At 34.1% G+C, this 15,350-nt stretch overlaps 1 protein-coding gene across 4 annotated transcripts in view; it reads left to right on the top strand.

The window, feature by feature from the left end:
* The window catches only part of LOC135125222 (tropomodulin), a 79,531-nt gene extending 78,035 nt beyond the window's left edge, over nucleotides 1-1,496 (top strand). For 3 of the 4 annotated variants that reach the window (XM_064050648.1, XM_064050643.1, XM_064050644.1), the window contains one exon: nucleotides 618-1,496. In XM_064050648.1, the coding sequence (XP_063906718.1) occupies nucleotides 618-673 (56 nt within the window). In that variant the 3' untranslated portion in view covers nucleotides 674-1,496. The remainder of the gene's footprint in view (nucleotides 1-617) is intronic. The other variant, XR_010279862.1, reaches the window with a different exon arrangement.
* Nucleotides 1,497-15,350: the final 13,854 nt, after the last annotated feature.

Here is a 15,350-nt window from a genome sequence, read left to right as displayed (position 1 = left end):
GTTTCCAACCAATAGGAGCGGTAGATTCGACGCGTTGACCATGTGATTGAATTGTCGATTTAAGGACAAGTGTGATACAATTTTATTCAAGGAGAAAATTGGTAAGGATTTTATTGCGGTGGCGCCAGGAAGGCCGAGTTTAAGGCCGATTCAGACGCAAACACAACCACCAGCAAATGTATACTAAGTTTCATGAAACGAATATTGATCTCGCTTACGTTTGTTTTGTCATTAAGCAAATTGTGGTATTTGCGTGCTCGCACTAAATAAGTATATAGTTCTGATGACGTTTCTACACCGCGCGCAGTTCCTGCCGGACTGTGGCATCTCAGTCATGATCGATCCGCGCCGGAACGAATGATTTCCAAGCAAATGGAAGTGTCGGCGTCAATTTAAAAGCCGAATGCATCGTGCACGATGAACCCCCGACATGCACTTCCTCTCTAAACAAATTGGGTCAAATCGCTTGCCGGATTTATGCCACTTTTACGACTACAATATTAGATTGTCACAGTATTGAACGAATGAATCCACCGCGTCGTGACGGTTTTCAGAGGCGATATTCGCGCGCTTTTTCGTTGGATCGTCGTCGAAGGAGGGTTTTTATTATTTTTCAGGTCGTAGGCGCCGCATGGGTCAGCTGCCTCGTAACTACATGGTAGGATATCTGTAGGGCCTACGTCACCGCTTCTGAAGCCACATGCAGTGTTGCAGTCCAGCCGTGCTTGAATCAGCCTTCTTTACTAAAATATACATATATTTAACTCTAAGTTTATTATGTCAGACTATATATTTTCTTTATGTGTCGTTATTTTATAGGTTTAAAGAGATATTTAGAAGTTCTCCTCTGTAAGGTTTGTTGCTGTGTAGCGTTTAGTGGGGCGATCGACGGCCCGTCAGACGACGGGAGGTCGATTGCCGCTAATTTACCCATAACCCGTAGTTTATCACTGCCAGGATCGGGACAATATTGCTTTTACAGTGTAAACAATAGCGCTAGGTAGTATCTTCGATTGTGATAAACTGGATCATTTCGGAGGCGAACTGAAGTTGTATAATTAAGACACTTAATATAACCTATTTTAATAAATTTAGTATCTACGATTCTTCTGTAAATATTGTTTGCATTGTGGTAATGTCAGCTTGTGCATTGTAGTGTATCAGAGAAAATTCATGTCGTTGTTACTGCACTTTGGTTCTTCAAAGTGTTGATGTTAAAATCACTGGAGCGGTATTTATAGGTTGTGAACGTGTCGGACCAAAAATTCTGTCAGAAGTAGCTAACGACGCTCCGGCTCAACATTTTATTACGGTCTTCGTGTTAACACTCTTCATGAATATTTTATCATTTTTATCCGTAATGAGTCATAACAGGTGCAAAACTCCCATGTTCATCGTCACGTTAGAAACTAGACACATTTTCAGGACTTGGCACTTGCATTAAATGTAGCAGTAGTAATTATTGTAATTTACATAAAATAAAATGTTGAACATTTCGCCTCGGCTTTTATTTACCGCGATGAGCTCGTAACAAAACGAAAAAAGGTAAGTGCTTGACAACTCGTTAAAATGGTCTTGGTGGTTGTATTTTCTCCGAGATAAAATATTTCAAACAAGCAGTTCACAAGAATGAAAAAGGTATAGCCTGGTCGCAAGTAAGTATATGTAATCAACGCGTTTCGCCAACTGCGTTGGCATCCTTTCACACGAAAAAACTAAATCCGAAGACTTACATTTTGCTGTTTCTAGTGAAGACAAGATCACCACCGAAGTTAACAAATATGTTTACAAATTTCTAAACTTTCAAAGATGTCTAGAAATTTGTAGTGTTACAATTAAAACTATTTTCAAATATATAGGTGTTTCACTTGAAAGCTGTACAGGGTGTTATAAGCAACACTTTATATTTTCACAGAAGTAGATACCTTATGAAAAAAGCAGAAAAACACGTTTTTTTTCAGAACTTTGGACTATCCAGTTTTTTCAAAATCGCGCTAAATGTGTCATTAATAAAAATAATAAAAACGGCACGATTGTTCTAGAACTTTCGTTCGTTTGGAATTTTTTGTGGATTCTTACCCATTTATGAAAATTTTGACACTTTGGCGAGCACCTTCGAAATGTACCGAAAGTGATTCTTTTGTTAGGTTTGTCTTCCATAAGTTCATCACGGCTTTAGATTTCGAGCTCTAGAACCCACTTCCGGTCTCGCTTCTTTGATAACTCCAACCGTTTTTCCAGTATCGTTAAAATATCGAAATTTGTAGAAATTTTCAAAAATTCGCATTTCGTACCGATTCTTTCGAAAATGTTGCCCCGTGACCATCAACACGCTATATTTTTGGAATCAGCATGTCGAGATCTACGCCCCTGAATTTTTTCACAATTTTTAGACAACTTTTGTAAAAGTGAAATTTTTCCAATGGTCCTTCTTCAAATTTCGTGCAAATTGGGCAAACACGGTGTTTTCATATTTTTTTAACCAGAACCACTAAGACGCTATATTTTTCCATTCAGCTCGTCGAAATCTATATCTCAGATTTTTTGTAAACTTTGCCAAAAGCTAAATTTTTCAATATTGAAAAATTTTGAAAATTTTGACCTCTTGACGAGCACCTTGGAAATTACCTAAATTGATTCTTTTATTGGTTTAGACTTCTAGAAGTTCCATCCGGTTTCATTTAGTCCCGAAACACCTACCATTTTTCCATAATCGCCAAAATGAAATACGGAAAATTTTGACATATTTTCAAAATTTGACTTGGAAACGGGGTATTTCAAAAAACAGTCGGTGCATTGACTCGGGATAATTTTTACTGGTAGACAGGTTTTTCCTGCTTAAATACAATTTTTTTCATAGTTTTTAACCATCCAGTTTTTCCATAACCGTGGCACAAATAAAATACGTATAGAATTTTTTGTAGATTTTCAGATAACTTTTCCAAAAGTTTAATTTTTCAAAATTGCCGCCCCTTTATGAAAATTTTGACCCTTTGGCGAGCACTTAGGATTTACCTGAATTGATTATTTTATTGGTTTTGACTTCTAGAAGTTCTTTCCGGCTTCATTTGGTCAAAAAAGTGCACAATTTTTCCAGAACAGCGAAATTGTGAGACAAATTTTCAGAATTTGATTCTGAAAGCCAATATTTCGGAAACCAATCTCTGTATCGATTTGGAATTATTTTTTTTGCTAGACAGGTCTTCCCCACGTGCATTAGATTTTTTTCATAATTTTTAACCATCCAGTTTTTCCATAATCCTGCCAAATATGTCATTAATAAAAATATCACAATTGTTTTAGAATTTTCGATGTTCGCTCGTAATAATTTACTTAAAACGATTCTTTTATTGTTGGTTTTGACTTTTAGATTTTCGTTTCGGCTTCATTTGGTCCAAAAAGTACACAATTTTTCCAGAACAGCGAAAACGAAGGTGGCAAAATTTGACTTTGAAAGCCAATATTTCGGAAACCAATATCTGTATCGACTTGGAATTATTTTTTCTCCTAAACTGGTCTTCCCTACGTGCATAAGATTTTTTTCAAAATTTTTTACCATCCAGTTTTTCCAAAATCCCGCCAAATATGTCATTAATAAAAATATCACAATTGTTTTAGAATTTTCGATGTTCGCTTGTAATAATTTACTTGAATCGATTCTTTTATTGTAGGTTTTGACTTTTAGAAGTTCTTTTCGGCTTCATTTGGTCCAAAGAGTATACAATTTTTTTCCAGAATAGCGAAAACGAAATATGGCTAAATTTTGACATATTTTCAAAATTTTACTTTGAAAGCCAATATTTCGGAAACCAATCTCTGTATCGATTTGGAATTATTTTTTCTGCTAGACAGGTCTTCCCTACGTGCATAAGATTTTTTTCAAAATTTTTAACCATCCAGTTTTTCCAAAATCCCCGCAAGTATGTCACTAATAAAAATATCACAATTGTTTTAGAATTTTCGATGTTCGCTCGTAATAATTTACTTAAATCGATTCTTTTATTGTTGGTTTTGACTTTTAAAAGTTCTTTTCGGCTTCATTTGGTCCAAAAAGTATACAATTTTTCCAGAATAGCAAAAACGAAATATGGCTAAATTTTGACATATTTTCAAAATTTGACTTTGAAAGCCAATATTTCGGAAACCAATATCTGTATCGACTTGGAATTATTTTTTCCCCTAAACTGGTCTTCCCTACGTGCATAAGATTTTTTTCAAAATTTTTAACCATCCAGTTTTTCCAAAATCGCGCTAAATATGTTATAATTACAAATATCACGATGGTTTTAGAATTTTCGATGTTCGCTCGTAATAATTTACTTAAATCGATTCTTTTATTGTTGGTTTTGACTTTTAGAACTTCTTTTCGGCTTCATTTGGTCCAAAAAGTATACAATTTTTTCAGAATAGCGAAAACGAAATATGGCAAATTTTGACAAATTTTCAAAATTTGACTCTGAAAGCCAATATTTCGGAAACCAATATCTGAATTGACTTGGAATTATTTTTTCTCCTAAACTGGTCTTCCCTACGTGCACAAGATTTTTTTCAAAATTTTTGACCATCCAGTTTTTCCAAAATCCCGCCAAATATGTCATTAATAAAAATATCACAATTGTTTTAGAATTTTCGATGTTCGCTTGTAATAATTTACTTGAATCGATTCTTTTATTGTTGGTTTTGACTTTTAAAAGTTCTTTTCGGCTTCATTTGGTCCAAAAAGTATACAATTTTTCCAGAATAGCAAAAACGAAATATGGCTAAATTTTGACATATTTTCAAAATTTGACTTTGAAAGCCAATATTTCGGAAACCAATATCTGTATCGACTTGGAATTATTTTTTCCCCTAAACTGGTCTTCCCTACGTGCATAAGATTTTTTTCAAAATTTTTAACCATCCAGTTTTTCCAAAATCGCGCTAAATATGTTATAATTACAAATATCACGATGGTTTTAGAATTTTCGATGTTCACTCGTAATAATTTACTTAAATCGATTTTTTTATTGTTCGTTTTGACTTTTAGAAGTTCTTTTCGACTTCATTTGGTCCAAAAAGTATACAATTTTTCCAGAAAAGCGAACACGAAATATGGCTAAATTTTGACCTATTTTCAAAATTTGACTTTGAAAGCCAATATTTCGGAAACCAATGTCGGTATCGACTTGGAATTATTTTTTCTGCTAAACCGGTCTTCCCTACGTGCATTAGATTTTTTTCATAATTTTTAACCATCCAGTTTTTCCAAAATCCCGTCAAATATGTCATTAATAAAAATATCAGAATTGTTTTAGAATTTTCGAAGTTCGCTCGTAATAATTTACTTAAATTGATTCTTTTATTGTTGGTTTTGACTTTTAGAAGTTCTTTTCGGCTTCATTTGGTCCAAAAAGTGTACAATTTTTTCAGAATAGCGAAAACGAAATATGGCAAATTTTGACATATTTTCAAAATTTGACTCTGAAAGCCAATATTTCGGAAACCAATCTCTGTATCGACTTGGGATTATTTTTCCTTCTATACGGGTTTTCCCTGCGTAGAAAAGATTTTTTACATAATTTTTAACCATTCAGTTTTTCCAAAATGGCGCCAAATATGTCATTAATAAAAATATCACGATTGTTCTAGAATTTTCGATTTCGCTCGTAATCTTAATCCAGGACCGTCAAAGCACTGTATTCTTACATTCAGCTCGTCGAAATCTATATCTCAGATTTTTTGTAAATTTTTGGACAACTTTGCCAAAAGCTAAATTTTTCAATATTGAAAAATTTTGAAAATTTTGACCTCTTGACGAACACCTTCGACATTTACCTAAATTGATTCTTTTATTGGTTTTGACTTCTAGAACTCCTTTCCGGCTTCATTTAGTCCCGAAACACCTACCATTTTTCCATAGTCGCCAAAATATACGGAAAGTTTTGTCATATTTTCAAAATTTGACTTGGAAACGGAGTATTTCGAAAAACTGTCGGTGTATCGACTTGGGATTATTTTTACTGGTAGAGAGGTTTTTCCTGTTCAAATACATTTTTTTTCATATTTTTAACCATCCAGTTTTTCCACAACCGTAGCACAAATAAAAATACGTATCAAGACACTACATTTTTTGTTAAAATCTACATCTCAAAATTTTTTATAGATTTTCAGATAACTTTTCCAAAACTTTTATCAAAATTTTGACCCTTTGGCGAGCACCGAGGAAATTTACCTGAATTGATTATTTTATTGGTTTTGACTTCTAGAAGTTCTTTCCGGCTTGATTTGCTTCAAAATATATACAATTTTTCCAGAATCGCCAAAATGAAACGTTGCAAATTTTGACATACTTTCAAAATTTGATTTTGAAAGCGAATATTTCGAAAACTAATCGCTGTATCGATCAAGATTTTTTTTCATAATTTTTAACCGTCTAATTATTCCAAAATCGCGCCAAATATGTCATTAATAAAAATATCACAATTGTTTTAGAATTTTCGATGTTCGCTCGTAATCTTAATCCAGGACCATCAAAGTGCTTGATTTTTTCAATGAGCTCGTCGAAATTTATATATCAAAATTTTTTGTAAATTTTTAGAGAACTTTTCCAAATGCTCAATTTTTTAATATTACCGCCCACTTACGAAAATTTTGACCCTTGGGGGGCACCAACGAAATTTACCTAAATCGATTCTTTATCGGTTTTGACTTCTAGAAGTTCTTTCGGGCTGCATTTGTTACAAAATGCCGAAAATTTTCCCAGGATCGTCAAAATGGCAAATTTTGACTAATTTTCAAAATTTAATTTTTGAAAGAGAATATTTCGGAAACCAGTCCCTGTATCGACGATTATTTTTTCTTCTAGATGGGTCTTCCCTTCGTAGACAAGATTTTTTTCATAAATTTCAACCATCCAGTTTTTACAAAATCGCGCTAAATATGTTATAAATACAAATATCACGATTGTTTTAGAATTTTCGATGTTCGCTCGTAATCTTAATCCAGGACCTTCAAAGCGCTATATTTTTCCACTGAGCTCATCGAAATCTATATGTCAAAATTTTTTGTCGATTTTTAGACAACTTTTTCGAAAATTCCATTTTCCAATACTTTATTAATTTGATTCTTTATGAAAATTTTGACCCTTGGCCGAGCACCAACAAAATTTACCTAAACTTATTCTTTTTTTGATTTTGACTTTTAGAAATTATTTCCGTCTTCACTTGGTCCAAAATGCCTACGATTTTTCCAGCATCGTCAAAATGAAATATGCCAAAATTTGACATATTTTCAAAATTTGACTTTGAAAGCGAATATTTCGGAAACCGATCGCTGTATCGACTTCGGATTATTTTTCCTTCTAGACGGGTCTTTCCTGCGTAGACAAATTTTTTTCGTAATTTTAAATTTTCCAGTTTTTCCAAAATCGCGCCAAATATGTCATTAATAAGAACATCACGATTGCTTTAGAATTTTCAATGTTCGCTCGTAATCTTAATCCAGGGCCATCAAAGCACTAGATTTTTCCATTGAACTCGTCGAAATCTATATCTCAGAATTTTTTGTAGATTTTTAGACAACTTTTCCAAAACATCAATTTTTCTTACGAAAATTTTGACCCTTTGGCTAGCACTTTCGAAAATTTTTTTTGATTTCTAGAAGTTTTTCCGGCGTCATTTGGCCAAAAATGCATACAAGTTTTCTAGAATCGCCAAAATGAAATATGGGAAATTTTGACATGTTTTCAAAATTTGACTTTAAAAGCGAATATTTCTGAAACAAATCGTTGTATCGACTTGGCATTATTTTGGCTTCTAGACGAGTCTTCCTTGCGTAGACAAGATTTTTTTCATAATTTTTAACAGCCCAGTTTGTTCAAAATCGCGCTAAATATGTCATTGGTAAAAATATCATGATTGTTTTATAATTTTCGATGTTCGCTCGTAATCTTAATCCAGGACCATCAAACCGATATATTTTTCCATTGAGCTCGTCGAAATCTATATCTCAAATTTTTTTGTAGATTTTTAGCCAACTCTTTCAAAACCTCAATTTTTCTTACGAAAATTTTGACACTTTGGCGAGCACTTTCGAAATTTACCTAAATTGATTCTTTATCGGTTTTGACTTCTAGAAGTTATTTCGACTGAATTTGTTCCAAAATGCCGAAAATTTTTCCAGGATCGTCAAAATGGCAAAATTTGACTAATTTTCAAAATTTAATTTTTGAGAGCGAATATTTCGGAAACCAATCCCTGTATCGACTTGGGATTATTTTTTCTTCTAGACGGGTCTTCCCATCGTAGACAAGATTTTTTTTCGTAATTTTCAACCATCCAGTTTTTCCAAAATCGCACCACATATGTCATTAATAAAAATACCACGATTGTTTTAGAATTTTCGATGTTCGCTCGTAATCTTAATCCAGGACCATCAAAGCGCTAGATTTTTCCATTGAGCTCGTCGAAATCTATATCTCAAAAATTTTTTGTAGATTTTTACACAACTTTTCCAAAACCTCAATTTTTCTTACGAAATTTGCTTAAATTCATTTTTTTATTGGTTTTGACCTCTAGACACTCTTTCCGGTTGCCTTGAAATCTGAGTTCGGGACCATCAACACGTTGTTTTTCGATTCAGTTCGACGAATTTTGAACAACTTAGCCAAAAGCTCAGTTTTTGAATGAAAATTTCGACCTTGTCTCGAGCACCTTCCTTATTTACCTGAAGTGATTCTTTATTGGCTTTGTATTTTAATGAAAGAAAAAATTAGTGTAAAATAAAATGCTCTTGTAGTTGTCGTTTATGAATCCGCTTTGATTGTTTACTCCAAGCATTCAGATCTATATAAAAAAAATTATAACAGCATTTTACGGTTTAACAATTTTATTTAACAATATCTTGTTGAAAATTAATTACAGGTATCCTTAGGGAACAGGCAATTAGCTTTTTAGAAGTAAAATTTTCGGTGTAACATTCTCATCCCCCTAAATATAACAATCTTTCGTTCACAAAACGCGGATGAATTGTTATTATTTTATCTAAACGACGAAGCATCTCACTGAATTATTAAATTCATGAATAGATGTTTCTGTCCCGGCAACAACCTCCTCAGCATTTAATTCACCTTTGTTACGTTGTTTCCGAATCGTGAGAAATAATTCAAACAATGTCTGCATCTTGTGCACTTTGAGTGACATCAAAAGATTCAAAATTCATGCGATTCTTTGATTCGAAGAAGCTTTACTTCACGTAGGAAAACATATTCGATTTTATTTTTGAAAAAGTAGCCAATATTTCAACCGGAATAGTGACCTTGGCTCGGACCGGCCCCGAAACTATGCGGAGTAGCACAAATCTAAAAAATGAAACAGAAACCCGCTTGCAAACTTACCTTGCAAAAACACCCTAAACTAAACTAAAACAACATCAACCGTCAATTTTCCCGCACAACCTTTTATATCTGCTCGACGAACTCGCAAGATTTTTTTGTTCATTTTACTAAAGTTGGAATCTGAACTTCGTACCAGTTGCCACGAAATACAATAAACATCAATAACGTTGCATTTTAAATTTATTGGTAGCGTTCACTCGCCGGATAAGTTTGAAAGTTTTTAGTTTTCGTTACAGTTTATTCTTAGTAAGTGAAAATTTTATTTCCCCAGGGATTCGAGCAATATTGTTAAGGTTGTAGGTTGAAAATGTGACATATTTACAAGAGGCCCCTTAAATTGAATCTAGTGTTTGGTGTTTATTACAAGAAGCGAACACAAAGCCGCGTCGAGCGAGAACAACATCGGTATGTATAATTAATAGCGATCTCCACGGTTACGAATTTCCAGGTAGTGTTCCGGCGCATCCACCATATGTGAGCTGGGTGTTCGCAGAGGTGAATGCTAATTAACGCGTACGAGAATGAGCACAATTTAGCGGTGGTTGTGATAGGATGGCTTAATTAGGTGTCGTGATGTTCGCGAACATCGTAGAAAAAACAAGACACAAATAACACGCAAATAATCGAGCATGTCCTGAAGCCGTCTCACTGTTTTAGCTACATGTCGCATTAATTCACCCCAAAACTGAATGTTTTTCTAGGTTCGCGAACATCGTAGAAAAAATTTCGCATGCCTCACGCGCACGCGAAAAAAAACGCCTTCGACACATAAATAATCGAGTATCGACTGGAACCGTCTACACTCTCGACGTTCCAACTTTTACACAGTAGTAAATTTTTATTTTACAATCCGAGTCGTTCTTTGTCGCCACGTTTTACTGTCAGCGCCATACAAAAAGCGCCAAGTTCAATTAGTAATTCAAAGCATAGTGTTTTTTTAAACACAGCCGCCACTTTCTTCCCAAACTTATAAAACGAGCGGAAAGTTTGCGTGGAGTAATTGCCGTGAAGCCAATTTAAATGCAAATTGTGTATGTAAAGCACCGAAATGTCCTGACAAAATTCCAGATCTGACTGTAACAGCCGGTGAATAAGTTGAATAATTAAATTAACCGACGGTAAGTGAAAAGTACCTGGAAATGTTCGGAAAATTAAAAGAGGAGTGCTATCAAAAGGGAAAGAGCTTTTGAGTTTTTTCTGACGAGGTATGTGAGAGTAAATGTTTCAGACACCTCAACATATTTCACAAAAGAGGTGCGCGTTTTTCAGAAGCTCTTCACGGCTTTTTTGAATATTGCTTTCAGACGTTTCCGTTTTAGCGAGGTTTATGAGCACGTAACAAAAAATCTTGAAATTAAATTTTAACTTCTTGTGCATAGAAAGTTTTCAGAACACTTCAGGTTCACTTCAGATTAGTTAGTCGTAAATACGCCCCCAATTAACTTATTTCTTAAGCACTCCGGGATAAACCTGGCTTGTCTTAGTATAACTTTACGACCAGCTTATATACCAGACTTTGTCGTAAAAGTTGTACAGCAAAATAATAATCAATATCGGGTCTCGTGTTTCTCGACAATTACTTATTTTACATCTTGTTCAGCCGCATGGAAAATAAACTGCGACATTTCTTTCAAAGCCATCTTTTGGAATTAATGGAGATGCAGGCATGAGAGCGAGTGAGGACAAAGTCGCAGGGGGCTCGATTTTCCGGGAGAAAATAGCGCGAAAACCGGAGTTATGACGTGAAATTTTATTATATTTTATATGGCTTTTAGAGATATCGGGGATAGTGATGCGCGTTTTATGTCAACTCAAAAAATTCATTGATAGTTAAAGTTTCAATCACGTGTCTTGCTTTATCGTACACATAAACGTGATTATCTCCACTTGCTTTACTTTGTGCTGTTGAGAAGCTTCTTTATTCCAAAATTCGAGAGGGTTTAAGATAAAAAAGATATCAGAAGTCCTAGAACCTTGGAGACACTAGGCCTCCAGATCGACAAATGTTCAGATTTCCATGTGTAAATATAGCCAAGTTAGGTCAGGTTTTCAGATAACATGTTTCCAGATCAGATGACCAATGTTTAGATTTATAGATTTTCAGTTTTCCACTTTTAAATCATTCTAGGTTTCATAATTTTCGGTTTTTCAGACTACCAATTTCCCAGGTTTCCATTTTTAGATATAGTCAACTCAAGTCATGTCAGACCAGATCAGGTCGGATTTTCGAATTGCCAGATTTTCAGATGACCAAATTTTCATATTTCTAGATTTCCAGTTTTCCATGTGTAAATAATTCTAGGTTTAATGATTCTCGAATTTTCAGACCTCCAAATGTCCAGGCTTCCATATTTGGATATACTCAAATCAGGTTACGTCAGATTATATCAGGTTTTCCAGGTTTCAACATTTCCGGATTTTTAGGTTGTCAAGATCCTAAATTTTTTAGGTTTCCATATTTGAATATTCAAGTTAGGTCAGCTTTTCAGGCAACATGTTTCCAGATCAGATGATCAAAGTTTCAGGTTTTTATATTTTTAGTTTTCCATGTTCAAATAATTCTAGGTTACGACTGCAAACATCCAAATTTCCATATCTAGGTACCACGTCAGATCAGGTAAAATTTTGCAGGTTTCAACATTTCTGTATTTATTCAATATTTCTAGGTTTGAATATAGATTTCCTTTGGCAGATTTTCAGATGACCAAATTTTTAGGTTTCCAGATTTTCAGTTTTCCATGTTTAAATAATTCTACATTCCTTGATTTTCCAATTTTGAGACTGCCAAACTTCCAGGTTTCCATATCTGGATACAGGGATCACGTCAAATCAAGTCAAATTTTCCAGGCTTCTCTTTTCCGGTTTTTTCAGATTATGAAAATTCCAGATTTCCGCCTTTGGATATAACCAAGGCAGGTCAGATCAGATTAGGTCAGATTTTCCGGTTGCATATTTTCCTATTGCCAGATTTTGAGATGGGTAAATTTTCAGATTTCTAAATGTTCAATTTTCCATGTTTAAATAATTCTAGGTTTCATGATTGTCGGATTTATTGACTACCAATTTCCATGTTTCCATATAGTTAGTTCAGGTTAGGTTAGATCAGATTTTCCAGGTTTCATCATTTCCGGATTTTTAGATAGTCAAAATTTCAGATTTCTAGGTTTGGATATAACCAAGTCACGTCAGATTTTCGGATTGCATATTTTTCTTTTGCTAAATTTTCAGATTTCCCTACTTGATTATAGTCAAGTTATGTCAAGTTTTCCGATAACATGTTTCCAGATCAGAGGACCAAATTTTCAGATTTCTAGATTTTCGTTTTTCTACCTTAAAATAATTCTATGTTTCACGATTTTCGGATTTATAAATGGCCAAATCTTCAGGTTTCCATATTTGGAAGATAGTCAAGACAGGTCAGTTCAGATCAGGTCAGACTGTCCAGGTTTCAAATTTTCTGTATTTTCAGATTATCAAAATCCCATTTTTGTAGGTTTGGATATAGATTTTCCTGTTGACAGATTTTCAGATGACCAAATTTTCTGGTTCTAGATTTTCAGTTTTCTATGTTGAAATTATTCTAGATTCAATGATTTTCCGATTTTCAAATTGCCAAACTTCCAGGTTTCCATATTTGGGTACAGAGATTACGTCAGATCAGGTCAGATTTTTCAGGCTTCAACATTTCCGGATTTTCAGATTGTGAAAATTCCAGATTTTCATTTTTGGATATAACCAAAGCAGGTCAGATCAGATCAGGTCAGATTTTCCGATTGTATATTTTCCTATTGCCAGATTTTGAGGTGGCCAAATTTTCAAATTTCTAGATGTACAATTTTCCACGTTTAAATAATCTTAGGTTTCATGATTGTCGGATTTATTGACTACCAATTTCCATGTTTCCATATAGTTAGTTCAGGTTAGGTTAGATCAGATTTTCCAGGTTTCAACATTTTCGGATTTTCAAATAGTCAAAATTTCAGATTTCTAGGTTTGGATATAATCAAGTCACGTCAGATTTTCGGATTGCATATTTTTCTTTTGCTAAATTTTCAGATGACCAAATTTTGAGGTTTCCCCACTTGATTATAGTCAAGTTATGTCAAGTTTTCCGATAACATGTTTCCAGATCAGAAGACCCAATTTTCAGATTTCTAGATTTTCGTTTTTCTACCTTAAAATAATCCTAGGTTTCATGATTGTCGGATTTTTTGACTGCCAAATTTCCATGTTTCCATATTTGAATATAGACAATTCAAGTTAAGTTAGATGAGATTTTCCAGGTTTCAACGTTTCCGGATTTGCAAAATGACAGATTTTTAGGTTTGGATATGGCCAAGTTAGCTCAGATCAGATCAGGTCAGAATTCTATATTTTTAGTTTTCCAAGATTAAATCATAATTCTAGGTTTCATGATTTTCGGACTTTCAGACCACCAAATTTCCAGGTATCCATAACTGCATAAAGTCAAATCAAACTGTCAAAATCCCCGATTTCTATCTAGGTTTAGTTATAAGAAAGTCAGGTCAAACCAGATCAGGACAGACTTTCGGATTGCTAGATTTTGAGATGACCAAATTTTCATATTTCTAGATTTCCAGTTTTCCATGTGTAAATAATTCTAGGTTTCCTGATTTCCAGATTTGGATATAGTCAATTCAGGTTACGTCAGATCAGGTCCGATTTTCGGATTGCATATTTTCCAAGTACCAAATTTTCAGATGACCAATTTTCAGATTTCTATATTTTCAGTTTTCCATGTTTAAATAACTCTAGGTTTCATGATTCTCGAATTTTCAGACCTCCAAATGTTCAGGCTTCCATATTTGGATATACTCAAATCAGGTCACGTCAGATTAAATCAGGTTTTCCAGGTTTCAACATTTCCGGATTTTTAGGTTGTCAAGATCCTACATTGTTTAGGCTTGGATGTAGCCAAGGTCAGATCTTTGGATTGCATATTTCCTTATTGCCAGAGTTTCAGATGACCAAATTTTCCAGGTTTCTAGATTTGAATATTCAAGTTAGGTGAGCTTTTCAGATAACATGTTTCCAGATCAGATGATCAAAGTTTCAGGTTTTTAGATTTTCAGTTTTCCATCTTTAATAATTCAAGGTTTCGACTGCAAACATCCAAATTTCCATATCTGGGTACAGTCAAGCCAGATCACGTCAGGTCAGGTAAAATTTTTCAGGTTTCAACATTTCTGTATTTTCAGATTGTCAAAATCCCATGTTTCTAGGTTTGGATATAGATTTCCCTGTAGGCAGATTTCCAAATGACCAAATTTTCAGGTTTCGAGATTTTCAGTTTTCCATGTTTAAATAATTCTACATTCCATGATTTTCCGATCTTCAGATTGTCAAACTTCCAGTTTCCATATTTGGGTAAAGAAATTACGTCAGATCAGGTCAGATTTTCCAGGCTTCAACATTTCTGGATTTTCAGATTATGAAAATTCCAGATTTCGATTTTTGGATATAACCAAAGTAGGTCAGATCAGGTCAGATTTTCCGATTGTATGTTTTCCTATTGCCAGATTTTGAGGTGGCCAAATTTTCAAATTTCTAGATGTACAATTTTCCACATTTAAATAATCCAAGGTTTCATGATTGTCGGATTTTTTGACTGCCAAATTTCCATGTTCCCATATTTGAATATAGACAATTCAAGTTAGGTTAGATCAGGTTTTCCAGGTTTCAACGTTTCCGGATTTGCAAAATGACAGATTTTTAGGTTTGGATATGGACAAGTTAGGTCAGATCAGATCAAGTCAGATTTTCGGATTGCGTATTTTCTGTTGCCAGATTTTTCAGTTTTCCATGTTTAAATTATTCTCAATTTGATGATTTTCGGATTTACAGAGTGCCAAATTTCCAGGTTTTCATATCTGAATATAATCAAGTCAGGTCAAGTCAGATCGGGTTTCCAGATTTCAACAATTCCGGATTTTCAGATTGTCAAAATTCCAGGTTT

This window comes from Zophobas morio, unplaced genomic scaffold (assembly GCF_036711695.1).
Source record: "Zophobas morio isolate AGI-343-1 ecotype UQ-CSIRO unplaced genomic scaffold, CSIRO_AGI_Zmor_V1 ptg000008l, whole genome shotgun sequence".
NCBI classification, from domain to species: Eukaryota; Metazoa; Arthropoda; class Insecta; order Coleoptera; family Tenebrionidae; genus Zophobas; species Zophobas morio.
This window is presented reverse-complemented; position numbering and strand designations above follow the sequence as displayed.